This window comes from Puntigrus tetrazona, chromosome 10, assembly GCF_018831695.1.
Source record: "Puntigrus tetrazona isolate hp1 chromosome 10, ASM1883169v1, whole genome shotgun sequence".
Lineage (NCBI taxonomy): Eukaryota > Metazoa > Chordata > Actinopteri > Cypriniformes > Cyprinidae > Puntigrus > Puntigrus tetrazona.
In genome coordinates, this window is record NC_056708.1 from 12,883,789 (window position 1) to 12,900,240 (window position 16,452).

The following is a 16,452-nucleotide window of genomic DNA, read 5'->3' on the forward strand; positions in this document are numbered from 1 at the left end:
ATAATAATAGTTATTGATAGGATAGTTATTGCACTAATTTAAATGAAAATATAGTAACATTACATATAAAATATAGTAAATATATTATATAAAAAAGAATGATCTATTTAAGAATTAGATAATTAAAATCTGCATAATTGTACGAAAAAAAATTAACAACTATTTTGCCTTTTTCCATTTTATTTTAAATATTTTCCCATTATGTTTTCTGTAATCCTTATTTGGAGGTGAATTCCAGGTAATTCTAAGAATATTCTAATACAATTTGGGGAGAAAATCTATACATTTAAAAAAAAAAAAAAATACATATAATAAATATGAATCAATTATTTAGAGGCAAAATTAGAACTTTTTGTAGACTTTGCACTCAATGTGTTAAAGAAAAAAAAGCATTATAATGACAGCATCACATCATTTATTTGGGTTTTAATTTATTTAAATATACAGTACATACTGTTCATATACTACAGTTTGTTTTGGGCCCTCAGAAAATATTTAAAAACATGCTAAAGAAATAAACGATAAACTACAAATGCGCACAGAGAACCAGACTGCCCTCCTGCTCCTCATATGAAACAAACAAACAAAAAAAAAAACCCATCAAAAGAGGAACATTATTATTACAGCACAAAAAAAAAAACCTAACAAAACAATTCGATTTACATTGAATAGTCACAGGAACAATTACTGTTTTACACTTTGCAGAACATGCTGGAGGGGAAGTGAAAAATGTATTTGCATAAAGCACTTCTTAAGCCAACAGTTAAACAGCAAAAGCGATGCATTACTCTCTGTACGCTTTTCAACAAAGCGGTCACATGTTTAACAGACTGTACCGAGCGAAAGCTGTGCATGCAAAGAACAAGACCGTGAACTCAACTCAATGTATGTGCATCACTCCCCAGCTGTTGATGATGCCGTGACATCTATTCACAACATAAACGGAGTGATTTCCCAGCTGCTGCTGCCATAACAGAACACGTCATCCATGCTTTCAGTCTGAGCTCAAACACACACACACACACACACACACACACACACGAGCCTGCAGATACAAACACAGACCTGGACCCTCCTGAGACTTTGGTTTAAGTATATAACTACCTTCTATTTGAGTAAACGTGTTATAAATAAAAAAAACTAACAAAAAGACAAGGGAATGTAGCATTAAGAAGTTCATAAGTGCTTGTAATAAAGCTGTGCAATGCTAAAGAACACAATCTTAGTGAACAACGTTTGAACTTGTTTCGGCTCCATGTTCCCTTTTTGCAGACATTTAGTCGATGTAAACATGTTGAAGTTAAGGAATCTATGAGTTGTGTTCTAGACAGCTTAATATATTGGAGAAAAAAAAAAAAAAAAAAAAACTTCACTGATATCTATATATAAACTGCACACAACAAGAACAAGCCACATAAAAAGTAACGGAGCAGCACCTGTACGGACATTCTTTGACTCCATGTACCAAACACTTGAAAACGCAAGTTATGCGTGTTTGGCAACTCCCTATGATTTTGACAATAAGCAGCATTGCAAAAATATATAGAACTGTAATATGAATAGTTATGCACGCGCACAAAATGTATACACCTAGTTTTATAACGGAATGTTATGCATTTCGAAATGCAAGGCAAAACGAAACAAAAAACTAAATCTTTGCTATCCCAAAAGTGGTTTCTCTGAAACAGCATACAGTAGCACACAGAAACATAGAGTCCTGTTCTGAACGGTGAGAAAGTGCACAGACATGTAAAGAGCACATTCAGTGGCTGACGACACTGTGGTGGATCATCTCTCTGTGGTCTCTCCGGTCACAAAGCTCAGATCATCAGGGATCAGCTGCTCGCCTGAGAGAGAGAGAGAGAGAGACAGACAGACGCCACATCAGACCGCTGGAGCGCTAGTCTGTATTGATATATTATAACACGCTGGTGCCTGTGACCCACCTGCAGAGATAATGACAGACTAAGCAGGTGACTGACCTGCACAGCTAGATTTTTAACAAAGCACTTACATTTGTTCATCATACAGGCTGTGATTGGCTGTAACAAGAGTTTGACGGTTTTTTTGCAAAAATGTAAACATTACATAACAATAATAAAGTTTTTGAAGTGACACCGACATGTTGATTAAAGATTTCTGAGAGTCTATATTACTTTTGTATGGAAGCTTAATTTTTGTATAGGGTTAATAATAACGAGAATGTTTTTAAAATAAAAATATATAAATAAATAAACAAACAAACATTTACATACACGCATACATACATGTATGCGCGTGTGTGTGTTGCACATTTTTATTTAACAGTTAACATCTCACAGTTCTAAGAAATAAAGTCAGAACCTTTTTTTAATTTCAGAATTGAGAGACAAGTCAGAATAAAAATTTTATCTATTGTAATTGTAAGAAGCCCAAAATTGTATTATTAGTTTTTGCCTAATTTTATAAAACCATTGTTTGACAATATTTCTATTTTTAATATGCTGTACTTTTTAAAACTTTTATTCAAAAGAATACTGAGAAAAAAACAAAAGTGGTGTCACCAGTTAATAAACATTTTTTTATAAAAATTATTAAGCAGCATAGCTTTTCCAACACTGATAATAATTCAGCATATCAGCATTTAAGAAAAAAAAATTAAGATTAAAATTAAAATATTCCTGTAATGCAAAGCCATTTTTACAAAATATATATAAAAATGTTATAAATTGTAATAATATTTCAAAATATTATTCTCCATTTTTTTCTCTCTATACCTTTGATGAATACACTCTTAATGAGCAAAATATGCTACTTAAAATCCAAACAAATCATGCTTATCCCAAACTTGGCAGTGTACATATGCTTAAATAAATAAATGACCAAATCAAGTAATATTCTTAATTAGATCTGAAGCAACGTCATTTCTGAAAGTTTAAAGACCATGAAAGACAAGGCTAGCAGTAGTTTATGAATAAGAGCAGCAGTGAACTGGAGATATAAACCTGGGCAGGGTAGAGTTCTGCTGTCAAACGCACAGTCTCCAGCCTCCAGAGCCACCACCTCATCCTCGTTCTCATTCTCCGTGTCACAGTCCAGCTCGCTGTCACTGCTCATGCTCGGCAGCACATGGTGGGGCTGCTTCTGGCTGAGGAGACCTACAGACAATCATACGTTTACATGAACTCACAGACATCAGTTCTGACAAAACACATTTTTTGTGCTTTATTTCCTTTTGCACACTAAGTGTTACTCACGAAGCACCTGAATAAATGTAATTTCCCGAGAACTCCTCTAATTTGATGTTCCATTAAATGACACCGGCGTTCGTTCTCAGCGTGTGCAGTGACTCATCGATGCAACACAAGTGTAACTCGCTGCAGCATAATTATACCCGGGTTTTTTTCCCCTGTTTTTGCGTTTTCCAAAACGGATCTTCGCATCTCACCTTCATCGGGGCGTGAGGAGGAAGAGGATGGTTCAGCCAGTGACAGCAGTGACTGATGGATCTCGCCGGTACCCTCTTGGTCACAGTTAAGAGAGCTGTCTGTCAGCAGGCCAGACCTGAGAGATACAATCTTATTAAGAAAGCCATTGTGTATCACACACACACACACGCTACTCTATGCAGCTGATGGCTTGTTACTATACACTACCCGACGACTGGCGTCCTGCGCTGTTTGGTGGCAGGAGCAGCTACTCCATTGAGGCCTGTGACGCTGAATAGGTCTGCAGCTGAAGCTCCATACAGAAGATCCTCGTGTTTGGAGCCAGAGGGCTTATCAGAGGAAGAGGAGCTGCTTCCCAGCGAGGGGGGAGAACTCTGCACACTGCGTGCTTTCAGCGAGCCTGCAAAACACAGATAGCGTCATTTCTAAATGATTTGAATGCACCCTGTAATATCGGGGGTTGAGTTTCGTCAAAATGAAAATTTCTGATTATTCCATGAGTAACTGGAAGGGTTTCAGAGCTATTGTTGCTTCTTGGGATGAGCAAAACTGAGTATTTTCATGTTGAATATTTTCAAAATTAGGCTGGTTAGGTTAACTTTACATGGCATCTTAAAAATGCAATGCTTATGGCGCAAGACAGTAAAAAACTGCATGAGTTAAGACTAGTAAACTAGAAGGTTGATGGATGACTAGTCAATCATGTTGACTGAGGTCTAGAGGAGTGTACTGACCATCCAAAGAGGAGGCTCCCTCTCGGAGACAAGGAGCAGGTTCAGTAGGGGATTCTCGTCCAGCTCCTCTCAGCTCTTTCTCCCCAGCATCTACAGCCCTGCGCAGTGACAGTCCACCCAGAGATCCCACACATTCCTGCTTAGGAGAACCAGCCTTCTTCACTCCTAAAACAAAGGTCTAAACGTCAGGCTCAATCTACAATAAAAACTAAAAGCCTAAATGACACAATTATTTGTATTTTTTCTAAACCTGATTAAACAGAAAAATTGAAAGAAAATTTTTTATTTGCCATATGAGGTAATCTAGAAGAGTGCCATACCACTGCGGGAGTGTCGTGATGAGATGGGCGCTTTGAAGAGCAGTTCACTGGGCTTGCGACTGGGCCCCAACTCTGAGTCCATGGAGGGGCCCAGCTCGTGGTTTGAGGCTCCCTGAGAGGAGATGCGACTGGCTCCGCTTCGTGCCTCTAGCTGTCCTTTTACGTCTGACATCTTACTGCGCACTTCTGCCATCTGAGCCTTTAGTCTGATCAGGACCCCTGAATCCGGGGCAGACCGACGCACTGCCTGAGGCCGACGCTCACGCTCTTTACGAGAAGGCACTGCAGCGGCTGTCAATCAGAAACATTTAATGCGTCATGAATCATGTCAACTATACAGTCACTTTTTGTTCATAACTCCCATCTCCAATCTGATCAGTAACACCTTGGCTCTGGAGGAGAGAGGTTGGGGGACGGGGCTGCATCCCCCACAGTGACTCTACATGGCTGCGGTCCTTCAGGTCCAGTAGTTGGATGAGGATGACCGGGTCGATCTCCAGGAGGCTGGCTGAGCTTGCACCTGCTCCACGTCTTGAACCACGGGAGCCTGCACCAGAACCTCCTGACCAGCAGTGGAAGACAGTACAGACCGTGAAAAGGACAGGAAGAGAATCGATCATAACTGTAAGAGGGTACTTTTTAATTAATTACAACAAAAGGTAGTAATGTTTATGTAATTAATTTAATTTTGTTTATCATCATCATTATTAATATACTATAATATATATTCTTATTTTTTTCATTTTTAAATTGAAAATTTACTTAAGTTTTATGTTGTTGTTTTTTTAATTCATTTTTTTAAAGTTAGTTTTTTGTTCGTTTTTATGTACCCAAATAGATTTATTTATCTTCCAATTTTTATTTTAAATTAGCTTTAGCTAAAGCAGCATTTAAAATGTTCATTTAAGCTGATGTACTAAAATGATTAAAGCTAAAGCTAAATTTAAAAATAAAAACTAATAGCTAAATAAAAATATATAAAAATTACAAAAGCACTTTTTTAAATCTTCATTTAATTTGACTTTTTAGCTTATTTTCAATTACTGAAAAAACAAAGTAGTTTAAGTGAAGTCATCATGCAAATCAAAATTTACAGTATTGCTTAATATTAATAATTTATTCGGGGACCTTTTCTACCGTTTCAACATTAGATTACAGTCATCTAGTTCAACTAATCCAATTATAATTGTTTTGTTGGAATTATTAAATGTAATTTAAATGTTGTGAGCACTAAAAGTCTTGAAGCAGAAGCTCTGACATGTTTTAAACTGCAGATTCTGCAGTAAATCTTCAAAGGCTGATATGGTAATTTGACTCAGTTACATCACTACAACTGATTAACAGGGTGTCGCAGTCGATGACACTTCAAAGCCAAGTGTTTCAACACACCAGATTGCCATATGCATGACACTCGCTTTTCATTAGAGAAACAGCATTATTTGTATCAATGAAGCCGCCTGGACAGAGAAACTCTGGTTCACCTGTTGCCCCGGCAACATCATCGGGTAATTCACCTTCCTCCAGGTCTAGATTTCCACTGTACTCCACATCATTCTCACCAGACCTACAACACATAAAAACAATTCACACTTGTGTTATTTCTCTGGTAGTAGTGGGATGTCAGCAGCAAGTACACAAATGCATAACCAGATCAACTCTAAAATTCTGGTGTTTTGAATGATTAATTGGATCCCAATGAGCAAAATGAGGTGTGGCTATTTTAAATAGAGCAGGATTCATTTGCATGGCACCCCCGTTAATAGTGAGAAGTGGTATAGTCTGAAATAAGCTGCTCCAAGGGGGGTGTTGATAGCATTCTGCTCCAAGAATCCTGCTGAATATGTATGTATGTGAGAGAGAAAGTGTGTGTGTGCATGTGTGTGTGTGTGTGTGTGTGTGTGTAAGGGTAACACATGCACCATTGTCTCAGGCTCAACTGTGTGATGACTCAGTCCTCTCCAGCGGTTCCCTGCGCTGATCCACTACAGTATTTATAGAAGCTGAGCTTTGACTCCACATGGATACACTGTTTGCCTACCCTGGCCTCACAAAAAAAAAAAAAAAAAAAATATTATAATATATTTATTTATTAATAATAATAATAATAATAATAATAATAAATGTTATTATTACATTTTCCTATAAATACTGACAAACATTTTTTAATTGACTTGTTTAGAAAATAAAAATAAATAATTGCACCAATACACATACAACCTACAGGTTTGTTACTACTACTACTACTACTACTACTACTACCACCACCACTACCACTACGTTCCCCAACAGTACACAAATAACAGGCATTCTTTCTTTATACTAAAAAAAGATGATTAACAAGAATAAAATAAGATATTTTACACATTTTTTTTAGTTACATATTTTACACATTTGTACTGAAATGCAGTCATGTGTTCTGAAAAAACAAAGTCCATCCATCTACTGTTAAACCAGTGTTCTGAAACGTGTTTGCCTGACTGACATCAGGATGCATGTGATGCATGCAAACAAAAAAAAAAATCTTTTTGAGCTGCATCAACAAGGTGATCATCTGAGGAAACCCATCTGAGATGATAATAACAGTCGTAAACAGAGCCTAACACCCCATAATTCCCTTTCCCCTACTTTATCCTGAATAAGCGGCACTTCTGACATTTGGGTAACGGTAAGTGCATGGGCACCTTTACAAAGCCAACATGAAGAGCTCACACAAAACACTCCAGCAAATAGAGTCAAAGGTGTGAGAGAATGTGCGTGGGCCTGAGAACAAGAGAGCACGTGTGTGTGTGTGTGTGTGTGTGTGTGTGTGTGTGTGTGTGTGCGCGCGCGCACTGGAAAAGCCAGAGACTGTGAGAACGAGCATTTGTAAGCAGGAGGCATAGGCTCTGATGACTCATTCGTCTCATCTGGTTGGAGCAGTGAATGCGTTTGAGAGCAGTATGAGAGGGCGGTAGCCGGCAGCATGAGCAGAAACATGTGAGGTTCTGACTCCAACACCTCACTACAGAAACACGAGCGCTCTCACAGAGCCTACACAAGTCAAAGCTGCCAATACTGCTCATTCTCTCAGATCGTGATAGGACGGGACAGAGAGAACAGCTCTCTTCTTAAACACAGAGTACGAGGGAATGCCTGTCACAAATGTGGTAGCAGCCCTAATTAAACTGTGTTTTCCAGCTGGGGGGAGGATACAGCTGTTACCCCATGGCACACAAAGCACCATCTCTTGTGTGAGAATCTTGGTACACTAGTATTTACCACACCACGAGGACGTGACCTAGCAAATGAGAAGTACTGCTTTAAGGAAGCTGATCACAAATTGTCCAGAAATGCTTTCAAAAGACCTACATTATCTGCATATAGACCACAATGATGCTTGTGACCTTCATCAAGTGCTGTCTTCCAACAAGCATGTTAAAATAATATTATTATTAATGGCTTTAAATATAGCTCAATTAGTTAGGTTTGCATCGGAGCCGTTAAATCAATGCTGTGATTTTGCCTGGATTAAAAGAAAAAGATCAGCTGGGGAAAAAAAAAACCAAACAAACTCATGTCATTTTTTCTCCCCCTTATATTGTAAGAAAAAAAACTCCAAGTTGAATTTTTCCATATAAATAAAGAAAACAGAGGCTATCAAGACGGTCATTCAAAAAGAAATGGAAAATAAAAACAAAAGCACAAAATGAAGTAAGTGATTGTAAAATTGAGCCTTAAATGCAAAGTTGTTTTTAAAACTGGCACGTACATGGTCTCTTCATCAATGTCATTCTCCTCTGTGTTACTGGTGGCTGTGGAGCTCCCAGAGGTGCTACTACCATCCAAAGGATTGACATCTTCATCTCCAGTTAGACAGTCCACCTCCAGATCCCCGTCAGACAACTCCTAACATTGCATCAACACATCATCATCAAACTGATCCTAATGTCTGCTAGATAACATCAAATAGCTCCAAGCATGAATATGATTCAAATACTGTGGATGTCAGGGCTTCAGGTTCACTACATTACATGTAGGCTTGTTTTCTTTAGAGATCACAATGAGCATAATCTGATTTGAATGTCATATGCCTAAAAGCAGATGATGATGTAAGAGTGTGTATGTAAAATATGTTTAAGATGTGGATATGATGAAATGATAGATAATATCTTGGGGGAGTTTTCTAGTTTTCAGAGGGAACAAGAAAAAAAGTTAAAGATTTGTTTTTGCTAGAATAATTAAATAATCAATTAATGTGGCCATGTTGAATGAATGTTGCTCTGACAGGCCTTACGTTAGAGTCATCATGCTGGGTCTTCTCTTCATCCTCATCTTCTTTAGTCTCTGCTGAGGCTGCCTGACTTCCTTCCTCTAGTACGGAGCTCTTTCCTTGACGGGAGTCTCTCCCGGAAGAAGTCGTAGGGCAGAGACGCTGATCAGGTGGAGAGGAACTCCTGGACTTCTGTCGACGGAACAGTTCTATAGCTAACCTCTGAACAGAAATAAACCAAAATATAAAAAACATAAAATGACAAAGTCTGGAAATGCTTCTTCATTAAATTTGAAAACATGTCACAGCATAAATATTTCACGGACACCTAATGTAATATTGTTTGAAACAACGCAGTTTCTTCAAGCCAGAAAACTTGCATCTTTAACACTAACCTCTTTAAGGTTGTTGATCTGTTGAATGTAGCTGGACTGGGCTGACTCCAGCTGAGTTATGTACCAGTACTGATCTCTACACTTCTGAAAGAACGTAGGTGATCGCACCTGATACCTATAAGATTCATTTAAGAAGCAGAACATGAGAAATTAACAACACAGCATACGCTGGATACATCCTTGGATAGTACCATGCATTTCATGGTAATACTAAAAGAGAAGAGAATTCCATTCCTGCGTCAACAGGCTTTTAAGGGGTCATGAACTGCCTTTTTTTAATTTGTGGTCCACATAATGTTGTCCAAAATTTCGCATCAAAAAACAGTTTAGAAGTAGAACGCAATTTTCTGTCCTGTTTTTAACCATCAGAATGCCCTGATTAAAAAGCTGTGGAGTTCTTACTGATGTGTTCTGAAACTTTTGTGCCGTCTTAATCTTTCAGTGTCTGTGTAGATCTGCGTTCGCCTCTCATTATTTATATTACATGCGTGAATTGTTGGGACGGGGCTAAACATGCAGTGATGTAGAAGCAGGTGTTGATCTTCTGCAAGAGTGAGTTACACAATTTACAGCACAATGACCTCAAAAGATCATTATATGTCAAAAGATCATGGTAGTTTTGGTTTCTCAGTTCATGACCCCTTTAACAACGGAGTAAAAAATAAAAGTACTATCTGAGACCTAAGAATCTAAAATTCAGCTGCAAGGTCGCACCTGAGCACAAGAGTGTCAGTCTGCATATTCAAGTAGCCCTCACTGGCGAGAAGGTCCAACCTGAAGAATCTGTTATACCCCCAGCACTCGCCCACCTCAAAGTCCGATGCGAACTCTCGAATTATGTTTTTGGTGGGATCACTGGAGGCTTGATGAACCATCTCGACCCTGTATTCATACCTAGATGAAAATCAACCAGTTAGCCTATAAATACATTATTTGTGTGTCACTGCACAGCAGGATGACAGAACAGAAAGTGTAGCCTACTTGGATGTCTCTGGGAGTCCTGCAGACAACTCTAGAAAAACAGAGAGATAGTTTCCTCGAACAACACCATTGCCATCCTAAAACACAACAACAAGGTCTGTGAGATTAGGATTAGAGTTTGTACATTTCAATTTGTCACTGCGTTACGGGTCACAAAATTACCGGATAAACCTTCAACCTCCAGCACAGGCCTGATATCTGGAGCGGGGGGCTGTAGACGGGGTCGGCTCTCTGCCGCAGAGTACTTAGGACAATGCGACAACACCAATTCAAGTCACGCAACAAAAGTAATGCACCATTTAAGATATAAATTAATAAGAAAAACAAAAGAGAGTGTCATTACCTGAAGTTTGCCAAAACAAAAGTGCTCGAGTCATAGGCAGGGACCAGCTCACTGAGAAGAAATGAGATGACTGGGAGCAATTTATCTTGCAAATCGAAATGGGAAAGTCTCTACAAGTTCACCGCATTCAACTTCATTTCACTCATAAATAAAAGAAGGCTATTCTAAAATCTCACAGGAGAAATAGCATACCATACTGGCCTACAAATTGACATTATGATTAAATAGTTTTAAAAGCCTAGAGTTGTTTTTACAGGTGTAATGTTTATTCATTATTCACAGACTGTCACAGAGTTCGAGCTTACAGAGATCTCGTCTCTGAAGGAGCAATATAACAGGTACAGTGACTAAGTTTGTGTACCTGGTGAAGTCTGGCGGGACAGGAGTGGTGACAAAAGACTGCATTGGTTTCCTGTGAACCTGCTGGAACATGAGCAGGATCTCTGGACTCTTAGAGATCAGCTCGCTCTTACTGCACGAACGTAGCTGTGGGAAGAAAACGTGTCACACAAAAAAAAAGCAAACTTGATTTGTGAATTAACTTGTAATTCTAGCTAAATTCTAATTTGATGCCATGTTTTAATGATAAATTATTGCACTTACATAACTTAAGTAAAAAGCTGAACTGAAAACTTTACATAAAATTCAGAATTAGTATTTGGCTAAATCACATTTGACCTCCTACTACAATTATTTTCAAACAGTTTATACGTGCATTTTTAGGTTTTAATTGTAATTGCACATTTTCAATGTCATCTCAAGACTTATAACTCCATTGCACATCTGCTTTATTTTTCTGATATACCAGACCCACACACCTGATGTTCCACTTCCTGCAGCAGAGACTCCAGCAGCTCTGTCTCCTGTGTCAGAGAGGTCTTCTGTCCTGTGGGTGCATCAACTTTATGTTACACCAATATACCTGCTAATGTCAAATTACATGAAAATTGTCAGAACAAATGCTTGTACGCACCCATAAGTGTGATGAGTTTGTTCTTGAGCTGATTATCAAGCCGAGCAATCATCATTTCCACAGCATTCCGGATTTCCCTCACCCTCTCATCCTTCGCCCCTCGCACCGCCTCAACATTCTTCTCCTGAAAAACACAGAAATTGGTTATATAGAGGTATAACTCAAAAAGTCTAAAATTTATATCATATGGCCAAAACAAACACGTTCCCATATAAATACTTGAGCACCTAATCAGCATATTAGAAAACTAAAGTAATGATGCTTAAAATTCAGGCTTTGGAATTGCAGGAATAAATTATACTTTATATATAATAAATGAAAATAAAAGTATATAATTGTAATATGTAAACAGTATTACTATTTTAACTGGATTTTGATCAAATAAATACAGTTATGTGAGCTTTAGCATTAATAGAAAGTTGGTTCTCCAACTTTCACTTCTAGGACGATTTTCCGCTAGATGCATTTAGCCATGTAATGTAAATTTGTTTGGTGTTGTGGCGCCCCCTATAGGACAATCCCCTGACACAGGAGCTATAAACAGTAGCTGATGGACTTGTGTGGGTTTCTTGGCGTCCTGGAGTTCTACATTATGTAAAACGCCTTCAAAAGCACTTATCAAACCAGGAATACGTGTAATTAGATAACATTTGATTTGTCATTAGCAGTTGCATCTAAAAGAGATTTGTGGCTGGTAAACTAGCATCCATTACAAACTGTCAACTCAGAACAGATCTAAATGGCTCCATGTGGGCGTGAATGAGAAGCGAGGGCGCTTACCACTTCTTGAACCAGACTAATCAGCTCCATTAGCCGGCGCCGCAGCTTGGCCACCTCCTCGTTCACCTTTGTCACATGCTGCTCATAGATCTCGGCCAGGGGTTTGAAAGTATGACCTCCATGCTGCGGAGAAGAGAATAGAAGCAAGGTCCTGGGTGAGACAAACTGACATTCATTCACATTAGGCACAGTACTATTCATTGATGAACTGCTCCTATGTGTGACAAGTCGTGTTTTAGCACAACACATTTGGATGTGAGGAAATGACAATCCTCCAGCCGGAGTAATTCAGAATTGCGTACCATGCCTCCCCACAGAGCACACTGGTGACAGATACACTTCTTACAAGTCCAGCAGAACACACTCAACTTCTCATGATGGTTCTCACACCTGTTAGGGTGAGAATGACAGGGTGAGAAGAGAGAATAAGTGACAATGAGTATACAGTAATTGGTCACGAAAACCAAATGGTTTTTTTTCTATTTTCCTAGGAAAATTACTGTATGAAAAGCCTTGATATAACTGCTTTAAATATCTGTGCTGTTGATATCGGAGAATATTTTAATATAATTTTAAGAATGAAAAAAAACAAGACATTTGAATAGACATTTTTCATTACAAGTCTTTGGATCAGTTTAATGCGACCTTGCTGAATAAAAGTAATTATTTAGTTCTTAAAAAAAAAAAAAAAAAAAAAAGGACCAAAAAAAAAAAAAGACCAAACTTTTGAACGCTTGTCAGTATTGCTCACTTGTCTTTGTCGTTCTCCTCATGTTTTGTGAGGTTGCAGAGCTGCAGCGTGTCCAGTTGTTGAGTCACTTCCTCTGCCCAGCGACAGTTGACCAGTTCCCTCAGCTGAAGTGGAGCTCTAAATACAATGCATGTTTGATTAGCAAAAAGAACAATATACATGTTTGTTTATCAATATATCAACATATACACATATACCTATACATACACATATACATACACACATATATATAGAAAGAGGACAGATGATTAAGATTGGTATGCAAGCTGGATTAAAGTTGATTGTATAAATATTATGCAATGCTTAAATATCATTTTTTAGATCAACTAAAAGTAAGTATGAGATGAATGTGTGCCAACACTCCAGATAAAAGGAGTTTTTGTTTGAGCTTTAATTATAAAGCTGTGGTTTGAATATACTTTAACGTTTTGCCAATTATGTAAGTGTTTTTCTATTGCCAAATATCAGGTGGCTCTGGTCCAGTTGTCTAAAGTTTTTTTTGTTTTTTTTTTGGATGCGGTTCCCTTAATGTAACTAATCAGTGCTTCCCTGAAATGATCTCATTCTGTAAACTCTAACAATAGAAAAATCAATACTTAATCCTCTAGATTTACTTCAAAGACTGTCAGAGCTCAAAACATCATTTGAAGCTGAACCTCAGAACTTACCGACAGTGGGGACACTGGGCTCTCTGTTCAGTCAGCCATCGCTGCCAGGAAGAAAACGGAAGAGAAAAATGTACTCATTTATAAATGCTACCTTGGCATGTTCTTCAAATCAAAAAGACGTCAATTATTAAAAACACATGGCGTGTTTTATTAGTAGGATTCTTCACGAAATGGTGCGGTTTGAAAGCATTTAAAAACATCTACACCACTCATTAAAGTTTTTTGGCAAGTGAAATGTGATGTGTATAATATTTGTATATGATAATAATAATAATAAACACTTCAGAAATCTTATTTAACCAAATGATCTATATATACACATTTTTCATGTCCTGTCAAACTGACACAATAAAGAGAGCACAGTGTGTGTTGATTAATTAGACAGACACTGTGAGCTCCTCTAGGCTGTGTGGAGTATGATCATTGTGCTTTTAATGAGTGCCTATGCATGCGTTTGCTCACCCGGATGCAGCTGAAACAGCACAGTTTGGAACAGTGAGGGCAGAGACGGGCATCGCGCAGCTTTTCCATGCAAATGAAGCAGCGGAAGACTTCCGCTATACTCTGAAGAATTAGTTGATACATCAACACATTACTAAATCAGCATAAGGCTAATAAAATTCACTACAATATAATTAAAGAGTTTACGTTCTTAAGGTATAAACAAAACTACATCTGCTAAAAATTGATGGGGTTCTTCATTTGAACAGATTTAGAGAAATTTTGCACTGTATTACTTGCCTCTATAGTTAATGGGTGCCGTCAGAATGAGAGTTCAAAGACCTGATAAAAACATCACAACAATCCACAAGTAGACGACACAATTGCAGTAAATCTTCCAGAATTTGAATAAATAATACATTTGTCATTTTATGAAGTGAATAATTGGTAAGAAACAAAACCAACTTTAAGCTTTGACTAACCTTAATACGTTTGAAAAACAACAACAACTAATTACTCTCTAGTGATCTGTGCATATTTCACTCCAGATTTAAATTAAATGACTTTTTGCTGGAAAATGCATTATTATGGATAGATGACTTTGGAGTTGAAAGTGCTTAGTTTAAACATGCAGCTTTTCACTTCACAAAGTAACTGATGGACTGGAGTCATTTAGAATATTGTGATGTTTTATCAGCGTTTTTGGACACTCATTCTGATGGCAGCCATTCACTACAGAGGATGAGCAAGCGATGCAATGCTAAATTTCGTCATATCTGTTCTGATGAAGACACAAATTCATTTAAATTGCCAGCAAATGTCCATTTTTGGATAAGCTATCCCTTTAAAATAACAGTTCAGACAAAAATGAAAATTCTGTCTTTATTTACCCTTATGCATTTTCTTGTGTGCCTCAAGCTTGCAACATAACACATCCTACAAATCACAAGTCTTCAGTTTTCCTTTTCTCCTATTGCATCCATTTTTGAGTCTAGAATCTCTATTATAGTTATATTTCTTAAAGGATATATTTCTTATACATTATACTTCTTATAGGATATATTTCTGATGAACTGCCCTTTTGTGTTTCATAGAAAAGGGAAAAGATATTCAAATGACATGAGTGTGAGTAAATAATGACAGATTTTTGGCTGAAGGTTGAAAGCTATGTTCTGTGTCAAGTTTTTACAACAAACAAAAGGCAACTTCATGCCTGAATAAATCACGAAACATAAACAACGCATAAAACACACCTATTATACTGTAAGCATACCTCAACACTCTGCTCATCCATTTCAGCCAGTTTTACTTCGGACAGTCGAATATATCTGAAGGCAAAATCTTGGTTGCTTTCACTGCGGTAAAACCAGAGAGCAGAGACCATTCAGATGCTCACATATTTTCATGCACACAGTCTTCCAGTCTACATAAATTCCTCTAAATGTCTGGAAACTCAGAGCTGATGTGACAAGTGACAGAAGACATCCATCTGTATGAGCTTATATGACTGCAAATGGCCAAAACACACGATGAAATAAACACATAATATTACATGAACTGCCATTTACATTTGCCAACATCAAATGGAGGCCTGCATGGTTTTTAAAAAGCAAATAATGGTATTAAATGCAACATATAAATGGTAAAAGTTAAAGATGATTGACTTTAACAACCAAATAACCTTTAAATGGGCAACATAGCGACTATTTTGATGAATAACAAACGCTGTCATCTATTAAACATGCCTGCAACGACAATATTTGAGAACATCCAACAAGAAACCTCTTCGTGCGTGCTTAAAACTTAAATGCCAATGCATAGGGAATCGGAAACGACTGACAAACCGTTAAATAAGAAAATAGTATAAACTAATACACAACACGTATACCAGCAGGTGATATAGCACAGGTTAGCATTTAGCAAGTTAGCTAGGTGGGTTTGCAGAAACCTCAGTGCACCACACAGAAAAAACTCGTCTCTATCAACATGCATTTACCGTTTAATGTTGCCCTCAAATCCGTCACTCCGAATGTCTACATCAAACGCTATTTATTTAGTGTTTTACAGATATCGCAGCATCAAAACCGCTTGTTTATAGACTAGCAGCAGCAAGCAGCGAATATATTATGTCAATGTCAGTCACCATGGGAGACCGTGTCAGTCACCATGGGAAACAGTATCCACCAATCGTATTCACTGTTGGTAGCCGAGCAGATTAGTATTCACCAATAACGATCTCACATTACGAGTGGGAGGTTCATTTAGCGCTGTGGCACGCCCACTTAAAAGCGCCAACATCAAATATTTAATTCATGACTAGTTCAGTTTCGCTTGTTATCAGTTTTAACGGATTTAACCGTTTTTGTAACTTAATTCTCAGGAATTTATA

The 16,452-nt window shown here is 37.7% G+C and overlaps 1 protein-coding gene across 1 annotated transcript; it reads right to left on the reverse strand.

The window, feature by feature from the left end:
• Nucleotides 1-411: 411 nt before the first annotated feature.
• Nucleotides 412-16,219, reverse strand: trim37 (tripartite motif containing 37). Its single transcript, XM_043251197.1, has 25 exons — nt 16,060-16,219; nt 15,337-15,418; nt 14,085-14,186; nt 13,623-13,663; nt 12,955-13,071; nt 12,506-12,593; nt 12,204-12,326; nt 11,424-11,547; nt 11,269-11,336; nt 10,812-10,936; nt 10,451-10,501; nt 10,270-10,351; nt 10,108-10,184; nt 9,841-10,020; nt 9,127-9,241; nt 8,756-8,953; nt 8,231-8,367; nt 5,964-6,046; nt 4,868-5,044; nt 4,483-4,773; nt 4,163-4,327; nt 3,636-3,828; nt 3,428-3,543; nt 2,985-3,137; nt 412-1,847 (listed from the first exon to the last, which is right to left on the reverse strand). Exons 2-25 carry the CDS (start codon nt 15,355-15,357, stop codon nt 1,789-1,791), a joined length of 2,886 nt encoding a protein of 961 aa, XP_043107132.1. The 5' UTR covers nt 15,358-15,418; nt 16,060-16,219; the 3' UTR covers nt 412-1,788.
• Nucleotides 16,220-16,452: the final 233 nt, after the last annotated feature.